This window comes from Scophthalmus maximus, chromosome 13, assembly GCF_022379125.1.
Source record: "Scophthalmus maximus strain ysfricsl-2021 chromosome 13, ASM2237912v1, whole genome shotgun sequence".
In the NCBI taxonomy this organism is placed as follows: domain Eukaryota; kingdom Metazoa; phylum Chordata; class Actinopteri; order Pleuronectiformes; family Scophthalmidae; genus Scophthalmus; species Scophthalmus maximus.
Window position 1 is genome coordinate 15,060,120 of NC_061527.1, and position 21,435 is coordinate 15,081,554.

Sequence of the window (21,435 nt, forward strand, 5' to 3'; positions counted from 1 at the left end):
AGCCGGTCTCAGCCGCGGAGCCTCCGCGCTGCGCTTTATACACCACACGCAGCTGCAGCTGACCAATGAGATCACACCGCGCGTCTCCGTGCGCCGCAGCAGAAAAGACCCGAGGGAAACACCCGGGAGGAATCTCACAGGTGCCTTCAACAGGTCAGTCCTCCAGAGTCAGTGCTGCGCCGCGCTGAGGAAACCTGGTGTCCCGTGGAAGCTGTTTCCTCACAGCATTGTTTTGTCAAATTACCTGCGATTAAAAAAAACAAAAATAGTCACTCATAATATATTACAGTTATAATAAATACATGAATAAAATGACTGTTGCTGCTCATCTTGCAACGTTTGGCCGTGCACTCGAATCAACCCAACTTTCAACCGGGGACATAATGAAAATCAGAGAGACTTGTCTCGTTGTTCATCACCTCAAGCGCCTTTCAGGGGGTTGCTTTGTTTTTTTCCTCTTGCACACACACACACACACACACACACACACAGCACAGTGCTCCTGTGTCAGTGAACCATTTTGTGTAATAAGGCTGTTTTTTATTTGACCAGGAAAAGCACATGCGGCTGAGCAGACAATGCAGAGTGGAGAACATGCACTTGTGCTGTGTGCTCTCATTCAATTTACAGCAGCCTTTTGTCCCCGTCCTCTCTCTCTCTCTCTCTCTCTCTCTGTCTTTTTCCTTTTCTTTTTTTCTGTCCTTCTTCGGGTTTAGCCTGACCTTGGAAACTTTGCTATGGCAACAGATACATTTGTCTGCCTAAAATAGACAGGGTCCCACTGACTTCATTGATCTGCAGAACAAAGAGCACTTTGTTTTTCCATCAGACTGCAACAACCTGCCCAGCTCATTTTAAATCTATAACCTCTCTTCATCACTTTATGTCCTCTCTGTTTTACGCAACTGGCTTCTGATTACACCTGAGAAATAATACAATTTGTATGGTGGAGACTGCTTGGTTAACGGAGAGGGGCACGGCCACTGGTTCACTATAGAGATCGGTTGCATGGAGCCAATAACTGCGCTGCATTTACTCGACAGGGAGGAAACTAGGTTCTCAGCTACTGAGAGAGTCAACACAGTGAGAGACTGTGGCAACAGCAGCTTCACAAACAGCAGATGAAGAAACGTTTAATGTGAAAAGGTGTCAGCTCCGTCGGCCTCTGCCTCATTCAGACGGAAAAGGAGATGCGCTTTGTTTTCTAGATGGATTCCCCCTTCTCGTCACAGCAGAGAACAAAACAAACAAAGAAGCAGAGCTTCACAGTAAATGAGCTGATTTAACGTCCATTTCAAGCTTCTTCTGAGGCCAATCAAGACTTCTTGAATCGGGTCTTAAGTGTTTCTTCATATCATCAAGCAAGTATGACTATATGAGCAACACTTAAAGATGAATATAAGAGGGGAAAAAACAAGATGAAGAGTCTGCAGTCATGCTGGAATGCAAACATGCTCACAGAGGAAAAGGTCTGTGGGCATCCTGCTCTGGGAACCGTCAGTGTGTGTACAAAATGTCATCAATTCAGTGATCAGTCGAACGGTGGACTGAGGGCGCCATTGTGATTGACTCTGACCTGGAAAAATAATCCACTCCAAAAACTGGCATTCAGATTAAAATGGTGAAAAATCCTGTTTGATGCACAGAAGTACAGTATGAGACATTCCTGTGAAAAGCCCTCCCCATGTGACATGGACAAAAATATCACAGGACAATTTATATGTGCATTAAAGCTCTATAGTATTCTCACCAAAGTTCGGAATATAGAAAATAGAAGATTATTGAGGAAATGTATTTTCATGAAAAGCTCAATCACAGAGAGATCCACATACCCCCTAATGTACAGGATGTGTGCTTTTAACCACACAACACATATGATGCTGTGGTCGTCAGCATCGTCCACATATTTGATTTGGCAGCGTATTCTCTTTGTCCTTCTGGGAGCGAGGGTTCGAGCCACAGACGAGGGGACAACCCGCTCTACCGCCTGAGCCACGGCCCCCCTCCACACATAGAGCACACGTCACAGTTGGGATTAATCTTGGCATTCAACAAAGGTGCACGACAATATATAACATGTACCGATCCACATGCAAAGGGTGTGCCTGTCTACGCATGCGTGTGTGCAAACATGCAGACAGCAGGAGAAGGAACTTGCTATAACTTCCTTCACTAGGTGGTCAAAGTGCACAGGGACGTTACCGTTCAGCCTGTAGCGACAGAGGCACGAGGGCGGCAGCAGCATGGCATGTGAACTATGTCGGCTATTTGAGCTCCTGGTGGAAATAATTACACACCTTTCTTTTACAGGTCGTCCCAGTGGTCACCCACCGCCTGATGGAAGCAACCCATGAAAAGAGCCACTGAGCACATGGACTGCAGGCGCACGTTTGACCCTTCACCCACTCAGCGCTCACTCAGCCTGTGGACATTCAGACCTGTTTCACTTGTCAGGCAAAACATGTTTTAAGGTTTCAGAGCTGGAAAAAAAAAATCTGAATCAGTGGCATTTAGTTGACTTGGGTGTAAAGAAATGTTGTGAAATATTTTTTTTGATAAACTGGTTAATTTGTTAGCCTTCAAGTGTCATAAAATAGAATTAGATGCTCCCCGCAAAAGCCAAGGTGCACATTTTCAAATTCTTCATTTTGTGCGTCCAACAGTCTAAAACCCGAAGGTGTGAACATTTCAGTCAGTGTGTGTTCTCCACATCAGTGCTTTAAAATCTCATTATTTCATCCAGTTCATCTTATTCGCCTTTGCCCGCAGCAAACTACATCGAAATATTTAATTAAAAAAGATGTTTCATAGAAATTTGAACCAGCAAATGCTCGAAAAGCTTCAATGATTCAGTGACTTTCAAAACTATTAATAACGGGTCTGTCTGTTAACTACTTAATTAATCAATCAATCTTTCAATTTTATTACAGGAGAAGAAAAAAACTGAAGGATTAATAAAATCCTTGATAAAAGGGGGGGAAATGAAGTTTTGTTAAAATGGAAACAACAGTTCACACTGTTAACAACTTCCTCTGCGAGACAATGAGATGGAGGCCCAAGCGTCTGAGACGCTCCAGCAGCGTTGACACGAGGACGGGCTACTGGAGCCTGTGAGAAGGTGAGTGTGTCTGTTCTGCTCTCATTAAAGGGCCTGACCGCAGATCTGTGTCTGTGAGGAACAGGAGCTTTTACAAACCCTGAAGTACGACGTCAGGGAATAAAACATGGCATCCGCCGTGGCTGTGCTTGCTTGTCCTCTCCTGCCATCCGGATAGACACAAGTACCAACTTATGATTGTCATTAAAGCAGCTGGAGGTGTCAATCCAGCGTGAGTTTCATCACTGTGGTGGGACCTCTTGTCTGCTGACGTCCGCCGGGCTTCCTGGACGGACGGGAAGGAGGAGCTGGGGCTGGTCCGCAGAAACGAGGCCGACTGGAGCCGCACAAAAGCTCTGCAGGAGGTCTGGAGCCCCTCCAGGCTTGTTCACTTGTTCCTCATACGGTGTGTCTGTATTGACTCCCGGTGCACACAGTACAGTATGGCCCGCTCAATATGTTCGAGCAAGAAAGAAAAACAAAGGGAAGAGGCCTGACACGTCACGAGGTTCCATTTTTACCCCTTTTTGTTGCCATCCATTTTTCCTTGCTTCCTGACAAGCTGCTCCCACTTTCCACGTAACTTCTGTTGCCTTGGAGACATCTTGTACGTTGACATATGGGCCGATCCCCCCTCTCCCCTACGAACCAACTCTCCCCTCTCATCTCACATTTTTCACTGCTGTGGTCTGTTGCAGTTCACCCGGTTCGTTCAATCCTCAGCGACGGCACCGATTCAGTTGGCCTCAAGTTGCTGAGAATCCGAAGGAGATCAATGACAGACTTAAAGCTGGAGCAGGGGCGTCGTATGACATCTGGGCCTGTGATCCAACAGTTTCCTTTCCAGACAAAAACACAGTGTGAAGAATGAAAGAAGCCACAGACGGAGAGAAGCAATCCTGCAATTGCCGCGACCATTCCAGTGTAGGGCTTTCTCTGGTCCGGCGAACTAGCAATTGGATTGGACACACGCAGGGCAAAGGGTCAGACCTGTTGCCACAGGAAACTAATTTGATGGAATCTGCTGCAAGGAAAGTACAGTCCGTCTTTGTGGAGGGAGTCTGATGGGATGACCTAGGAACTTAAGGCAGTGTGGGTAGAAGGATGCAAGAAAAAATAAATCACGATTGTAAAAAGAAGAAATTACCCTCGGACCAGAATACAGTAAAACCTGTTGTCGGGTAAAAGTTCCCTCACAATGTCACACGGATTGATGCGTTTTCATTTTAGGGGACCCGGTTGCAGGAAGCCACGGGTAGCACCGCATATAAGTGAATTATACTGATAGTCACAGAGGGTGATGAGAAAAAGATGAAATGACCATAAGATACTTTTGGATAAAGACAATTGGATATGAAAAGGGGGAACATAAAATCCATATTCACTCTCTTTATTTCTGTATGTGCGAGTGGGTGGGTGGCAGCGCCCCCGACTGGAGAATTAGAGCAGGGGAACACTGCAGGCTTGAAGAATCCCAGAAGTTTGAACTGAGAAAACACAAGAAACACAAATTGAATAAACTGACGAGTTGGAAGAATAACAAAATACAAAATCTACAAAATCCCAGTCATGTCGGGAACTGATTTGACTCTTGATTATCATTTTTATCATTATTATTTATCTTTGTGGTCACTGTGGCTGGTACAGACAACTGACAACGTGACTGGAATAAAGCTGTTGCCGCCCCCTAGAGACACAAAGCTGTCATACAGTAGTGTTTCCATGGGGAGAGCATCGGGGAATCCTTTGACTCGCTCAGCCACGCTCCTCACTCAGTTTGAAGAGGAAACCAATACAGGCAAAAAAAACAAACTTGTTTAATAATTCCTAAAGCTGCCGCTCAATGTGCAAATAGGCCCTTAGAAAGTCACGATAGAGTGCTGTAATTCACCAGTTGTCTTATGAAATAAAGGATTACATCTATTTTAGTTGAGGAAAAGCAGATCACCCTCCTGAGAGCAGTTACTACTGTATGAGCTCATTTGTCTCCACTGAGGGAAAACTTATTGCGCTGCGGTGCTGGTGCAGTTATTCAAACAAGAGCAAACGTCACCTGGCCGTGTTTTTCTTGCAGGATCACATGCTCTCCTCAAGGCATCTGTGCAAAAACACACAGCGACAAGAAGCTTTATTACTTTCTTGGAAATGGCTGTGTTGTCTAACAGGGGCCTCTAAGAAAAAAGAAGAAGAGCCACCTCTCTGGCTGCAAGTGAAACAAAACAGACCCCTATTTGCTCTCCAGTAGAGCTACAGACACGTTTCCTTTGTTTTTCATTTTGAAAGGACTTTCTTTAGTAAGTCTAAATCTGTACATGTGACTTGTTAGTCTGGTTAGTTTCTCCAAAGAAAAGAATTAGCAGAAACATTCACGTGGAACAAGTGAACTGAATACAGGCAGTATGAGGCCGCCATGCCCTCAGTCCTTGTTGACTTATTTTTCTTTTTTCTTATTATTCATTTATTTGTATCATGTATTTTCTGCTTGTTGCATAGCTCCAGTGCAGTAACCATGTTTTAGCTCGAGACGGTCCGAGACTCACTACAGCTTCTTTTATAGCCAAAGTGTTACTTGAAATCTGCTTGTTACTATGATCAATCAATAGCATTGTTAATGTACTTGTCCAGCTTATAGTTCCAGTATTAATTGCTGAGTATAAGTTACTGCAGAGCACTTTGCATTTGGAAAGCGATGGTTTGTGTTTACCATGAATCTAATGGTACACTTCACCGAGGGAAACTCACCAGTGTGTTTGATTACATGCTCTTTGCCGGTGGTCCGGGTTACTCTACACCAATAACAACTCATGTGACGTCTTTTGGGTAATTGGGTTGTTTTACAGAGCTCATCTAGAACTGTTGTCGCAGGCTGTGTAGCACTCCCTAAAATCAGTGGAGGGCCCCAGGAAGGCATTGAGAAGGGCTGCAACTATGATTATTATTATTATCATCATTATACGAACGACTACGTTTAAAACTCAAATATAATCGTATCGAATTATGATGATAGAATGATTAATCGTTTCAGTAGTGGTTGGAAGGCTTCTACATTTTCGTTTTTAGCTGCTAGGGTTCTCTCCCGAACCAAGCCCTGCATGGCAGCACATCACCCTCATCCATCTTCACTGACTACTATTTTCTGTCAGTGGATTATTGTTTCATTAAAAAAAAAAAAACTCTGTAAAACATACCTTGAAAGGTGCTGTATAACTAAGTTATTATTATATTTCAGTCCCTTTATTAGCAATCTAATATATATGTATAATCCAGCTGCATGTATTGTAAATTCATGCAGGTTTTTTTAATAAAAAGAGAAATGATTTGCATTTAGTTCATGCAAAGCCAGTGACATTATCAACAGACCTCATTAAACACAGCATTGCGTCACCATAGTTTCCTCCAGGACTTCAAATCACCAACAAGTCAAGAAACTAACAGGAGACAAGGAGAAATAAACCACAATGTTAAGAGGGTGATGAAAAATGGAAAGCATCAGGAAAACCTTCAAAGTCGAGTCGAGCAGGGAGACTCACATCTCATCACGTACTTTCCTCCCTCGCAGGGTCCACTGAAAGTGAAAAACCAAGTGAATAGGAAGGCAATCTCTTACAGATCAGAACTATCCCAGAGTTTTTTTTCCCCAAAAATGTCTTTCTCATTCATTTTAGCATCTACGGATCACAAATATGAGAAACCAGTTATATCTCCCAGAGCTAATTAAACCCACCATAAATTTAAAACAAAAAAAGAATCAAGTCAATATCTAATAAAGATCTTTATTTCAGAGTTTAAATAGATTTACAAACCATAAGAAAAAAAGAAAATATAAACAAGAAAAAAAAAATCCATCAAGTGATCGTCAAAATATCCACATGTGCATATCAAGGGATTGTAAACAGTCCTTTGAAGCCAAAAAGTGAGACTCCCCAGGGTCAGGCTCGCTGGAGAGGATTCGTTTGTTGGTTGGTTGTTATTTTTTTTGTTTTTTTCCTGAGGTTCTTGTCGTTTTCTGTAATTAACTGCTGGGGTTTTTTTGTCCCTCGGTGATTCTGCCATCAATCAGAGCTCAGAGAACTTGTGGGGAGGCGATAAAAACAACAGTGGTTTGACAAAAAAAAAGAAAGAAATCCCATTCACCCAAAAACATCAAAAATGAGGGGGGAGAATCATTCACAGGCTGTGTAACGCACATCAGTCAATTATGGAATATTGATAACTCATTTGTGAGCATTCAGAGCTGTGAAGGGCTTAAAGAATTACGCTTCGTGTGGCGTGTCAATTTGGTTCAGGGTAACTTTTCTGATTTTAATGTAATCGGCTGGTACATTTATTTCACTCCCCCGTGAACAATCCTGGGTTTTTTTAAACAATCAGGTCAATATTCTTAGCACTTTATACATATGAGACGGAAAACATTGCAGCTCGCGGCGCAATTTGAAAAAAAAAAAGATTACATCAAAAACAGTAAAAGAAGCCCAGAATAAATTGGACAAGCCTCAGGCCATTCACAATGCAACAGCTTCAGATAAAAATTGAGAACCTTTGTCTCTGGACAAAATCCCGACCCTTATAGCAGATCTCAAAAACCACAAACACATCATTAACGGCATGCTATTGAAGAACCACAGTCTCCTGTTCATGCTCCAAGATCGACCCTTTCCCCCATCCCTATGCTTCTTCTCCACAACGTCTTACAAACGATCGGCAAATTTTCACTCTCTCACTCTCTCTCTCTCTCAAAAACACTCAAACACACACACACACACACACAGGAAACACAGTGACAGCGATGTTTAGAATTTCATCAGAAATACTGCTGGGTGGTGGTAATGTGTCAGTTGTGACAGTTTCGTTGAGGGTCTCTGGCAGAGAACCATCATTTTCATTATTCTTAAATCACTCGCACTGCTTCCTGAACTCGTGCCAGGCAGCAGGGGTCACTGAGTCGGGCGAGTCAAAATGGCTGTGGCCCAGTCGAACATTTCAGGGCAGAGAGAGGAAGGAAAAAAACAAAACACTGCCTGTACACAGAACCGCCACTAGGGGGTGTGTGCTCTTCGAAGGCGAGTGTACAACCCCACTCTTGTTTTCATCTTCCTCTGGAGACTTGTACTGAACCATCACAAACATAAAACAGGTATGAAGCTGGCTTGTGAAACTCAAGCTGGAGACTGCCACGCTTAAAGCACTGCATAAAAAGTGAGTTCAAGCACTGACTGCATAGGTATTTTTTTTAAATACAGTACATTGGATTTCATGAGCAGCAGCAGGCTCAGTACGCTGTTCGTTAATGCATCCAGGCCACTAGAAGCACGTGCTAGTGTGGTGAAGGCTGCGTGGCAGTCCGTCCACAACACATTGGGATCCTGAACTACATTCCACTCTCAAGATCAGCTGTTGGCTCTCACCTTTATCACTCACACGCCAGACAAATCTGACAGGTGATGGTATTGATTACTTGTTCAAGTCATTGACACCTGAGACCTCGTGAGCCTGAAAATCTCCCTCTGCCACCTGCTTGTCCGGCCGCTGGGTTGTTTTTTTTTTCTCGTTTTTTTTTCCTTTGACCCATCTGTCCCACAAGTCATTCAGATCTGTGGTATCAGGGAGCGAGGGAAGGCACAAGGCAGCGTGGACGGCTTCCCTTTTTGAAGCAGCACAAGCCCTGGGGCTCTAGAAATGTCAGAGGTGAGGCGTGGCAGGCCTTCAAACAGCCTGGTAACTGGAGGTCACATACGTGGCTCAGAGGCGGACATGACTCAGCCTTTCAAGACAGACAGACGCACACACACACACACACAGTATCATTTTTCAAAATTAGGTTATTTTGCAAATGCTCTATGCTCTGACCTGTGATATTACATTCCTCTCTGCTGCTGCTGCTGCTGCTGACGACGACGACGACGACAACAGGAAGTGACCATTCCTTGGTCAAAAAAAAACAAAACACACACCTTTCCTCTCAAAGCCAGAGGAAGAATTAAGTCTACGGTCTAAGTCTAAAAAAAAAAACTTTTGTGGGAATTTGAGTTAGCAGTGCAGACAAGCTGGAGCAGATGAGGAAGTGTTGTTACTGTACATTTTCCTACTGTGTGTGTGTGTGTGTGTGTGTGTGTGTGTGTGTGTCTGTGTGTGTCATCGATGTAACCTCTTTTCAAAAAAAAGAAGAGACAATAAAAGAAAACATGTAGGAAACCAACAAAAAAACAACTCTGTAGCTTTCTTTTCTTCGATGCATCAGGTTTTAGTGTCCATACTGTGACTGCACATGTGACAGAAGGTGGACAGTGGGGCCTGTGCTAAGTGAGGATGATGAGGGGAAGAAGGGGGGGTGAGGTGTAGAGACTTAAAGTTCAGTCCATGACAAAAGAGGGCGGTGTGGGGGGAAGGGGGCGGGGACTGGTTTAGGGGTGAGGGGACTGACGTCACAGGAAAGCGAGGTCAGGAGTCCTCGGTGCCCGAGTCGTCGTCGTCATAGCAACAGTCCTCGTTGTCGTCCTCGTCATCGTCCTCCAGCTCCTCGTCGTCGTAGTAGTCGTCGTACAAGAGGTTTGAGCCATCGTCTGTGGGCGGGACTTGGGTGCGAACGCAGTACTCGTCCAATGTGATGGGAACCTTGACGCCATCCCGCTCTGCGTCAGCTTTGGTGGCCAGCACCTGCTTCCTGTGAGAAGGAAAAATATATAGAGAGAGAAAAACGGTCAAGTTATATTGCTGGTACTCGCTGTACCTGCGACACTCTCTGTGGTGTGACGAGTGCTGCTTGTTAAACAAGCACCTGATGATCTCGATGTATTCCCGGTCCTTTCCTTTGCTGTCCCTCCACTTGCGGTACATGACTGACGCGTCCACGTTGGCCGGGGAGAAGGTGTTGGGCTCGTTCAGGAGAGAGATCACACTGAGCAGGATGGTCCTGAGAGGAGACAACGGAAATTGAAGAGAGGGATTAAAATAGAGGAAAGAAACAAAGGGGGGGAAGAAAGGGAAACAGAGGAAGAGTGGGATAGGGAAAGAAAGATCGAGGTAAGACAAGACAAGAGACATTGAGAGAAAGAAGGACATATGGACAAAGAGATACAGAGAAGGGAAGGAGGCAGCCTGCAAAAGATCCATTTGATTTTCGTAGCTCCAAGAGAAACAATAAGAGACAATACTACCATCCATTATTTATACTTGAATCAAATAGTTGCACTGACCTAGTGATTGATAACCATACTGGGTGAGTAAAAAGCCTGGGTGTCACAGTAAACCTCGTCCCTAAAACTATTCCCATACTGGGGATCTCCCACCAGGGCCAAAATGTGGGGCTGCTTCTGCTTTTGTTGTCATTTTGACCGTCAGCTCTGGGGCGACAAAGGAGCCATTATTGTGTTACACAGCTCTATTCAACTGTGAGAGTTTGTGTGTAAACATAATGCTTAAAATGAAAGGGAAAGATAATGGGGAAGCTGCCAGGGTTGAATAAATGTGTGCCAAGTATATATATCTGAAATAAAGAGGTATGAATTATACATCATGTTTGGATGTTTGTTGCATTTATACTGCAGCATGACGGTTGGCAGCTCAGGGAAGATCTCAAATGACTGTCTAGTGTTATGTTACGTCCGCAAACAGAAGGTCCAACACTTGCAGATTTATATATTGGCACTCTGCTGCTCCTAGATCCTGTGTGGTCTTAGAACTGAGATTGTGTGGGGGGGAAAATGAGTTGAAAATGAGTCGGTCCAAAAGTCATTTAACATCTTTGACTGTCATATCATAACGAGATGATTCCAGGTGCAGCTGCAGGAAAAATGCATCAATCAAAGGGATAGGGATGTAGGAAAATTACAAAAGAAAAGAGAACTTGAGTAATGAATAAATTAAAAGGGATAAAATATCTTGCACACAGTTCTTTCCGTATTAATACTAACTTACTCAAATTTAAGCTCAGACACTACACTTTAATGTATGTCACACGACATGTGCTGAAGCACAGATCAAAATGTATTACTGTACAAATACTTACTGTCTGGACTGTGAGTGAAGTAATGTTTACTTCCAGCATTTTGAAGTGTCAAGATAATTTAAATCATTTTGTGAGTCACTGGACAAAGAGTAACTCTGCTGATCTGGTTTTGTGTGTTTCTCCATATCAAAAGAACCTAGAATGGGACAGAGTGTTTTTCTGTGTACCTGACATTCTGTGTGGGGTTCCACCTCTCTGACGGCAGCTCGCCGCTCTGTGGGTCGTCCACCGGTGGGTGCAGGATAGAGATGCACACATCCCCATTCTAGGAACATAGGAGCCAACACCGACAGGTAATTATTACCATTTAGATAAAAATATTAGGACTGAAACATCTTGTATCAAAAAGCTTAACATTGAAAAGCCCTAAAACAAAATCTGATCTTTTACCTGGAATCACTTGAAAGGAATCTAGTGTTTGATCTTAATTATACTTTTATACTTAGAAAAGCAATGGCTCACAGGAATATTAAAAGGCTATGAGAAGACATTTACACTGGTTAGTTACCTCATAAATGTTGGGGTGCCACATTTTGGTGAGGAAGCGGAAAGCGGGCGGAGAGTACGGGTAGTCGACGGGGAACTTGATCCGAGCCTGAGAGTGAAAGAGGAGAAATTAAAGCAACGTGAGAGGCAGGCGGTTCATCCACACTTCTCCCTTGCCATGACACGTCATGGCTACTTCCCACTAAACTGCAGCGGTTTGGGAGAAGCATTTCCACTGATCCGACCAACTGAGACTTACTGGCTCAAAAATATACTAAGAAAGTAAAGGGTGATTCATTTAACCATAGTAAGGCTGCCGCATGTAATTTTAGTGCACTACTGTTTTTTATTTGCTTCAAGAAAACCTGCAGTGTGTCGTGGATCCGCATATATATTTTCTAAAACCTGTCCTGCTGGTGTACACAGTCTCCCAGGGTAAACTGAATTCAAGTCTGAACAATGCTGCAGAAACCACACGCACACAGGATTCGGTCGTAAGGCGTTAGTTCAGAGCCCTATGGTATATGGCTCTGGTATCATAACGGCTAAATGAACATCTCCACATTCAGGTTGATCAGCTTCAATAGTGACTTATAGAAACCTATAAATAGTAGTTTCAGAATCATGGCAAACCCCACTGAGGTAGCTGATCATGGAGAAGCTAATGACGGTGTAATGTAATATGGTGCGGAGCAAGAGAGGGAGGGAGGGAGATGCTCTGAGCATTCAGCTGCTGAGTGTGTGGAGCTTAGAGAAACACCAATAGGTGGGTGTAGTCAGGGGGGGTTAGGCCATCATGGGGTTTGTCCTCTCCAGCTGTCACTGCAACCCAAAACAATCCACTAATCATACCCATGTTCTGCTATTATATACCCTGACTAACACACACACACACACACACTAAAATCCTACTTTCTGCACAGAACACCAACTCCACTGATTACACACAGGCACGTCACTCACAGCGTGAAGCCCCCTCCACCGCCTGTCATTTACACACACACACACACACACACACACACACACACACACACACACACACACACACACACACACACACACACACACACACACACACACACACACACACACACACACACACACACACACACACACACACACACACACACACACACACACACACACACACACACACACACACACACATGCTTCTTGCTCACATTTGCTGATTCGGCATGGTCAGCTGGTCCTCGCCACAGTGAACCGTCAAGCGCAGGGAGGGTGTGGGGTGTGGGGTGAGGGTAGCCGTTCGACTGCATGGGAGCAGGGAGGTAGTGGAGTGGGAGAGGGAGGAGGAAGGGGGATTCCACTTGGAATAATGGGGGTTGGGCTCTATATAATACTGTAAGCTTTAGCTCTCTGCATTGTAGCATGTAAACCAAGAAAGAAAAAAAACAGTTTATCACTGCTCAGCCCAAAAACACAACAAGTGTGGTTGGTTAATATTCACTTTCACCCACCCTGGTTGTGAGAGCTGTATTTTAGGCCCTGATGACTTTATAGTGTGTCAGTGTGTCCTGACCTTCAGTGCAAGATCAACATTTGCTGTACTGGATGTCTTTACAGATACTGATTCCTGATTTGCAAGCAACAGAAGAAACCTGCTCTCACCATGTGGAAAAAAGAAGAAGAAAAATCTGCCCCGGAGAGGGAACACTGACTCAGCCCTGAGAAAAAAATGCCGCCTGTAGGAAAGAAAGAACAAAATCCCAGGGTCTGACCGACTTTGCCAAAAACTGGCAGCCCTTCAGAGTGCAGGGTTCAAGCCGACATTGGACAGATTACAGGTTGGCAACGGTGCAACACACAGCCACGGGGAGGGGGACGGGGAGGAAGACCAGGCTGCAACAGAGGACTTGGTTTGTCTCTCCTCACACAATATTAGCATCCAGCTCATATCTGCCCACTGGCTGAGGAGTGGGCAAAGAAAATCTTAGCTGGCACTTTTGGGAAAACTCAATCTCTTTCACGTCATGTCCAACTGCCTGTCAAATGTCTTTTGACCTCAATAAGATGAGCTGAGAGCTGCAGCATCTGCCAGTGAGGGTGTTTTAAATAAGCTACAGCCGCTCACATCAGTATTCATTTGAGAAACCATTTGATCAAAAGAAAAAAGAAAAAAGAAAACTAAAACCAGTGGGCATTCGGCAGGACAAAAACCTAGGAAACACTGAAAAGTGTTTTTTTGTTTATTTGCCTTCCAGATAAGATTTTCCAACAAAACAGTGTGTGAATGAAAAGCTCTCCGGCAGCTTGGTATTTGAAATTCCTAGATCTCTTTGGTTCACATGGATTAAAAATAGAAGGGGAAAAAAATCCCTTAACAGCAACACAATTTAATCCACTCATCTTTTGGCATGGAGTTGTCTGTCCACCACTTTCATCCAAAACTGTCTGAGCCATCTCGGAAACAAAAGAGAGGAACAGACATGGAAGAAAACCTTTCCCCCATCCGACAGTGGAACGTAAACCAGAGCCACAAACCTCTCTAGTCATACATAGACACATGTTATTGAACACTCCCAACCTTTCATTATATAGGAACATTTTAATATAAGCATACTGTCTATTTAAATTAAAAAAACATCCCATGAGTGCATCAAAAAGCTTTGTCTATCATAATCCTGCAAATCTGAATACAAGCACTGAGTACAGCAGCAAAGTGGGGAGATGCATCAAGGAGAGCATGCAAATTAATCCCAGTAAGAAGATTTCACAATGCAGCTTACGGGGAGCATTCTCCTTGTAACACAATATCACAAAGTGAATGCAAACACTAGCGATGCACACAGTAAACCTTTATAACTCAATGATAACTGACAATGGACCTGATACAGGAACATTTTTAATCCTAAATTTCACTTACATTTGTTAGCACCGTGAGTTCGTACGAACAGGCCACGTCGGATTCATCAAACGCTTCCGTCTTCAGAAAAGTGTGTAAATTACGCGTGTAAACACGAGGAATGCCACCTGTGTGTATTTCAGAGAACGTGCACGCTGATGGCAAATTAGCCATGGAGTCAACTTCCCCAAAATTGCATATACGGCTTCACTTCCTGCCCCATGTCAGAAAGAGTTCATTCAAAGTGTAAAACGAAGAACTTAACAAGATCAGAGAATGCAGTCCATGTTTAAGCAGCATCAGCAGGAGTCAAGTGACGGACTAAAGCAGAGTTGATAATGCTGAGTCACCTGTGAGTCGCACTGTCACTCAAAATGCTTCGATATTAAAAATGGCTATAAAGGACAACAACACTCGCCACAGCGAGGGGATCGCTGACTGCAAGGTCAAGGTGAAGTCTCCCGTCACTGATATGGATGAAAAAACATGTGTCATGACGGACGATATTGCGCAGGCGTGTTTCCCGCTGGTGCTGGATCAGTTCACCTAGGTTCATTGCAATATTAATACGCAGCTATACTTGTTTGACATCTGGCGTGTGGAGCAGTTTACCACCAGCTGTGTCGAGTCTTATCCACCAGGCCCCTCACGACATCAACTGTGCACTTCACCACAGCACGAGTGCACATATGATGCTTGTTGTATGAGGCTCCTGTCTCATCTGCGGGTTGACCGGAGATGTCAGGAGCTAAATTTAGGTAAATGATCTGAAAATAGTTTGCATGGGGACAACAACTGACATCCAGCAACTCTGTGCTCGCCTTGCGCAACACACATGCCACTGAGATGTGCACTCCCAATGTCCGTTTCGCAACAACGTTCAGCAGAAATATATTGAAAACATAGAGCAGATCAGAACAGGATCAGTCTGCTCTTTCTGTCAAACTCTTTCTTGGATAGTGATGACCTTAAAAGCTGCCTTGAAAAGATAATGGGAATGAGAGGGAACATGCCCACCCTGTGGAAAATGACAGCAAAGCGAAGTAAACCAGGTCAATGCAAAACCCTGAACAGGAAAAAATCTGTTCTCCCTTCACCTTCTACACAGACTTTATCCTCCCTCTCTCTCTCTGTGAAGGTCCCAGAGATCATCATTAACTGAGTTTAGGAGAGGAAAAGAATCAGAAGGTGGTGTCACAAAGTTATCACGAGGTGACGGTAACACATGGAAAACTAAAACAGCCGCCAAACATTTGTAGCTTTTGTTTCACAGGAGTGCTTACCCCACTCGTGGGCCATACAGGATGAAGTTATAACCTCTGCTCACAGCAGGATCTCCTTTCAGGGGGGCACCGCAGCGAGGAAGGGCTCTGTCTGCTCTTGATCTGGCTGTTTCTGGATTCCCTCGTCCCCCCCTCTACCCTGCTCTTGTTTCTCTGTGACACAGCCAGAGGGGGAGAAACATGACTCCCAACAGCTCAGCCAGGCCCGGCCCAGACAAGCCCTCTGCAGCGTGGTTGCGTCCTCTTGCCCGTCACCCTCCCCTACACTGCTACTGCGAGGCAGATAGAGCCTGCACAACTCATGTAGCACACATGCGAGGGGGGGAAAAAGACAGCAGGCTCAAACTCAGAGTCAGCTGCTCAACACAACTCCGCTCTGTCAGAGGCTAAAAAAGTTAGAGGGGCCCAGCCCAACACTGACGGACAACATCTCCCTCCGTCGTGTTTGCTGCGAAGAGGTGGTCGCTCGAGTAAACCACTTGACTGAGATTTGCAAGAGACCCCATTTTGATCACAGTTACACACACAACTAAAATTATAACCAAGCCGCCAGGTGCTGACACAGCAACACTTCACTTTCACAGATCCCAGGCACCTTCGCAAGCAAAGCAGTTCAGCACAGAGTCACTGCACACTAGAGTTTGAGAGGTACCTCACCATGAGAAACGTCTCTGTGAAACACAAGCAAATGACCTCATATGACGAGGAGCCTTGTGCTATTGTGTTGCATGATTCAAAACAAGAGCCAGTAAACGGCAAATCTACGACCTGACAGTTTCTGAGGTCATAGGAAAATCAATGTCATAGTACAACTGTAGGTTTGGTGGGTGTGGTTATCTTCATAAGCCACACAGATGGTAATAGCAATATAACATTTATACAAAATAAAATAAAAAAGAGAAAACAATAACCAACTTGTGAATTATCGAATTAGTGTTTGGTTTGGCGAATTTTCCACATGAAATCTTAAATACCAGAGAGTGAGTTGTTGTGGTCATGCGTATATTAACAGGAGTGGTTGTGTTATTTCATAATTTCTCACACCTTGAAATTTCCGTGAGGTCAAGAGAATGTGCGGAAAGACAGAGATGTCCACGAGAAACGAAGTGATGCCAAAGAGAGAGAGTCAAACCGTCACAGACCAGAGATCAACTAGAAAAAAAACAAGTTTGTGTTCGGTGGAGGCAGACCATAAAAGTAGACAACCTCCCCATTAATTTTGGTTGTAGGGTTGCATTTAAAACTTTAATCTTGTCCCCACTTCAAGGTTTATGTATTTAAGGCTCAGATTAACATTTTGGCAGCATAAAGTAATTAGTTTAAGCCTCATTGTTACTGTATCATCAGGACAACAACAAACACACTACTCTCTCAGCCACTGTTGTGTTACACGCCTCGCCATTGGCTCTGGAGCATCATCAAAAAATATTTTTTTAAATCACAATACGCCAGCTTATGTAGTTCAGTGTAAAAAAGGAAAGGCAGCATATTGAGGGATCTTCCAAATGTTATTAATGGTGAAACTGCGTGATCTTTTCTGAGTGACTGCTTAAAACCCTTTCAAGTCTAGACTCTGGGGGTAGAAATCTCAGTTCATACATGACCCGGTCGGCACCATGGCTGGGCTGGTAGGGTAAAAGACAGATGAGCCCTCAGGGTCTGAGGTTATGGAGGTGACTTCAATGTTTTATGGTTTTTCAGTTCTACGAAGCTTTTCACTTCTTCAATAGGACGGGCCAATGTTGAGATCAGTGAAGCCTGATAATGAAAAGATATCCTGAGTATGGTGAACTTGCTTCGTAGTGCAGGCTTCTGACCACTGGAGGATTACCTCACGTGACAACGCTGAAAGTATACACACATAAAGGATTTTACGCTCGGTAATGTCTCCGAACCAGCGAATGGAGGTCAGCATCGCAGACTTTTGTCAGTAAGTTACGATCAAGTAGCATTTACTAATGTATTGGGGATCCAGTAAGGTCTAATGCTGCCTGAATGACAATTCAACATGTCACAGTCCACAAGTCTGTCTGCAGTCCTGATGTATTCATCACGGTGTGACTTTATGAGAGCAACACCCATGGTGAAATAAATACCTGACTCAGCCAGGTTTCGTGTGACGTTGTTCCCTGCCCAGTTTCTGATGAACAGGCAGCTGCGGCGCGTCATAACTGCTGGTGTGCTTGGGTTTCCTGGTCGTAACATTGTGCTTTTTTTGTGTGAGTGTGTGTGTTTTTCTTTCTTGTTTGAATACGCATTGCAAACAGGTTGGATGGAAACCCAGCGCAGAACAATGAGTCACAACCATGCGGTGGATTTCACAGGGCTGTGCATTCCTGGTCCGACAAAGGAAACCTGCACGCAGCGCCCAGGGGGGCGCAGAGAATGGCGGCGGTGGCGGCCCGGACAGGCACGTTCACGGGGCTTCAGCTAAAGACCGGAGGCAAAACGAAACAGGCGTCTCAAGAAACTGGAATCACAGAGCACTGTATAGTTAAAGTGTCGCAATACGCTGGATGGGCTGAACACAGTGGGAGCCACCGCTGATACGTTACAGAGCCTTTTTTATATTGGAAACTACTTGGGCTAATGTGAGGCTCGGCAGTATGAGCCCTTGTAAAGACATGTAATACTAGAGTATGTTGTCGGTATTGTTGGCTACTCTTGCTGCAAATTTTAACCTTTCAGAGCCCTGAACTATGTTATCTTCTTATTTTTCCACAGCCGTTGTACCACCTAAAGAAAGCTCATCGTCTTTTGCTCGACGTACCATTTAATATCCATCAGGGGCTGACACAAAACAACTTTGCGTTGTGCGGGTTCATGTTTTATCTTTTGACAAAGTAACAAATCAAAGTGGATTTGAGGCCGAACAGCCACATCAGTATAGGACTGGAAATGTGGGTGAGCAACGATCCTCTCAAGTGTCTTGAGTTGATCGTCACACACTCGCTGAGGCCGGAGAGGAACCCGCTGCAGACTCTCAGCGGGGCCGACAACACACACACGTGGTCCACATGCACAGTGTAGGTGTGCCTCTCACAGGGGGACCGGTCAGGGCGACTGGAACCTGACGGACCCGCAGAGAAGCGCAGCTCGAGGGTCAGTCGAGCTGCTGGAGAAGAAGACAAATAACTCGGAGGCTTCCCTCAACCGCCAGCCCTCTTCGGGCCAGCAGCCCGGATGGTCTCCGGCGGGAACAAGATCTCTGCGAGGCCAACACATGTTCGATCACAGGGGGAGGAACACTCGAGTTCCGACGTGGACCCGCGCCCCACAGTTCATCCGAGTACACGAACAGGAGCGAGATCGACGACGAGCTCGTCTGATCGGATCTGACGTTAGAATCTCGAGGCGTGTTGTGCAGAACGAGCCCTTTTGTTCCACGCTCACACCGACGCGACCGTGGGACGATCGCTGGCGCAACGACGGGTCTCACTTGGCCTGTGTTCACAAAGCAAAAGGCGAGCCGGAAAGTTTCAGTGTCCTGCTCCACCGGGATCCACCGACCCCGACTGAGGGGAGTTGAAGTTGAACAAAGACGAGCAGAGAGTCGTGTCCCGGTCAACAGGAAACAAACAGCCGCGTCGACGCGGTGGTTAGTTAACGGTTAACCGCCGGACGACTTCTTCCTTCCGCGAAAAGCTAAACCAACCGGCCACGGAACAATGGCTCGACAGCTAGCTAACATGTAGCCACTCACCTTAAAGTACCCGCCCTCGTAGTGCGTGTTCGGGGGTCCGAATATCGCCACTTCCCAGTTGTACATGTCCGACTCGTCCACCAGAGTTATCTTGAAGCCCTCGACCGGCTCGTCCTGGAGACTCTTCATCTCCAGCATCAGCGCTTTCTGGGAACTGGCTACATGATGGCCATGCTGAGCCATGTTCCACCACGACTTGTAGAACTAGATCAGCGACAACACACCGCCACCGCCGCCGCTGTGCCTGCGAAGAAGGACAAAGCTAGCTCGGCACAAACAATAGCCGCGAGTGGAACGACGAAGTCCCGTCGCTCGAGGACGCGCAGCCGTTAGTTTTCCGCTCGTTTGGTCGCGAAACGGGATTTTGTAAAAACCGCGACTGTGCTTTGTTTGGTCGGAACTGGTGCGTCTCGCTCTGTTGTTGTGGACGATCTCATGTAGCCCCAGTTGTTAACAACCATCTAAGCTCACTCATATCAAGTCGTACACTGACACATCTATTCTATTTCCGGTTAAAGCTCAAAAAAAAAAATCCCCCTCCTATCTATAGAGCTCAATAGTGACCGCCCACTTTCTGAACGTCTCCTGTTCCGGAAGTGAATGTCCCGTTCATTTAAGCCATTGACTTTTCATAAAATCCTTATATAAAGAGTTTTAAGCCTGGAACCAGGCCAATAAACCACGAGATGAATCGTTACCATAAAACATTGGAGCAATACAAAAATTTGGTAAAGGCAAAAGTACAACAAGACCGTGTACATAATTATTTTAAGAGCGATGGCACTACTCATCCCATAAACCATTGCGAATACCCTTCCAACGACTTCCGACCAATCAGAGACGTCGATGTTACCCTTTAGAATTGTGGGTAGTGTAGTTCTTCTCAATGACGTTGCAAATAAAACATGTTTTTCTTAAAAACATGGTTGGTATGATACAAACTTGTGGCTTCTACCGGTGCATATACCATCATTTTACAATCCCGTAGCTCGTGGTAAGTCTACCTTGGATGTTAACGACATTATGACTAATCATCAAAATGTTAATGGAGAATATGATTGGGGTCTTAACTCACTGTTGAGTTCTATATGTTTGAAGAATAAAGTTACATGGCAAACAGCTGTCGACAGCCTCACAGTGTATTTGTCAACTTTTGTTTGATATATACATTCAACATTAAAATATATTTGTTTTTGGTGAATTTTGTTTTGGAGTTGGTATGTCACTTTCCTGTCAGTTTTCAGGTTGTTTGCTCGCTTTAAAGACAATCTGAGAAAAAGATAAACTCAATTATTTACCTGTTTTCAAAAAATATGGTACACCTAAATGTTTTCTCTTTTAATTTTGGTAGCTCAGATGTGTGTACTACGAAGCAGGATTTGCGGTTATCGCACTAACTTCGGGTTTAACTCTGGATTTTTCGTCCTACGTGGCTGGTTCTCTTCTTACCGGTGTAAATCACTATGGTAACATATCCTGAACGGCTAACCTGCTCTGGGGCAGGTCAAGTTCGAGATAAGAGTTCAAAGCCAGTCACCAATCCACCTACTGACCAATCATATCACTGGAAAACCAGCGTCACCATTCTACAGGATCCTGACTTGGACAAAAAAGTTTAGAGCAACGTGACAAATAATAAAGCGCAGCAGATATTCAGCTGAACAGTAACATGCAGCCCACTTTAAGAACAGCTCAGGTTTGGAAAATTAATTTCCTATTCACTCACTCCATAGAGAGAAGATTTTTAAGCCTGGATCCAAGCCAAAAATTCACGAGATGAATCGTCACCATAAAACATTTCATTTGGAGCAACAACAAGAATTGGAAAATGGAAAAAAGGCACTTGTACAAGATTGTGTACATGGATTGTGGGTAGTGAAGAAATTCACAATGATATGGCCAATAAAATATATTTTTTTCTTAATACAAGTTTGATATCATTCAGACTTGTGGCTTCTACAGGTGCATATACCATAATTTCTCAACCTTATAAGT

The 21,435-nt window shown here is 44.6% G+C and overlaps 1 protein-coding gene across 4 annotated transcripts; it reads right to left on the bottom strand.

The window, feature by feature from the left end:
* Positions 1–6,856: 6,856 nt before the first annotated feature.
* cdc34a (cell division cycle 34 homolog (S. cerevisiae) a) lies at positions 6,857–20,902 on the bottom strand. Of its 4 annotated transcripts, none has more exons than XM_035647466.2 (6): positions 20,839–20,902; positions 19,441–19,684; positions 11,611–11,697; positions 11,270–11,367; positions 9,873–10,007; positions 6,857–9,758 (listed from the first exon to the last, which is right to left on the bottom strand). In XM_035647466.2, exons 2-6 carry the CDS (start codon positions 19,621–19,623, stop codon positions 9,536–9,538), a joined length of 726 nt encoding a protein of 241 aa, XP_035503359.1. In that variant the 5' UTR covers positions 19,624–19,684; positions 20,839–20,902; the 3' UTR covers positions 6,857–9,535. The 4 variants fall into 4 exon arrangements, with proteins under 4 accessions (XP_035503359.1, XP_035503360.1, XP_035503358.2 ...); XM_035647467.2 differs by having other exon boundaries at positions 20,739–20,860; XM_035647465.2 differs by lacking the exons at positions 19,441–19,684; positions 20,839–20,902 and adding exons at positions 12,770–12,862; positions 13,221–13,238.
* Positions 20,903–21,435: the final 533 nt, after the last annotated feature.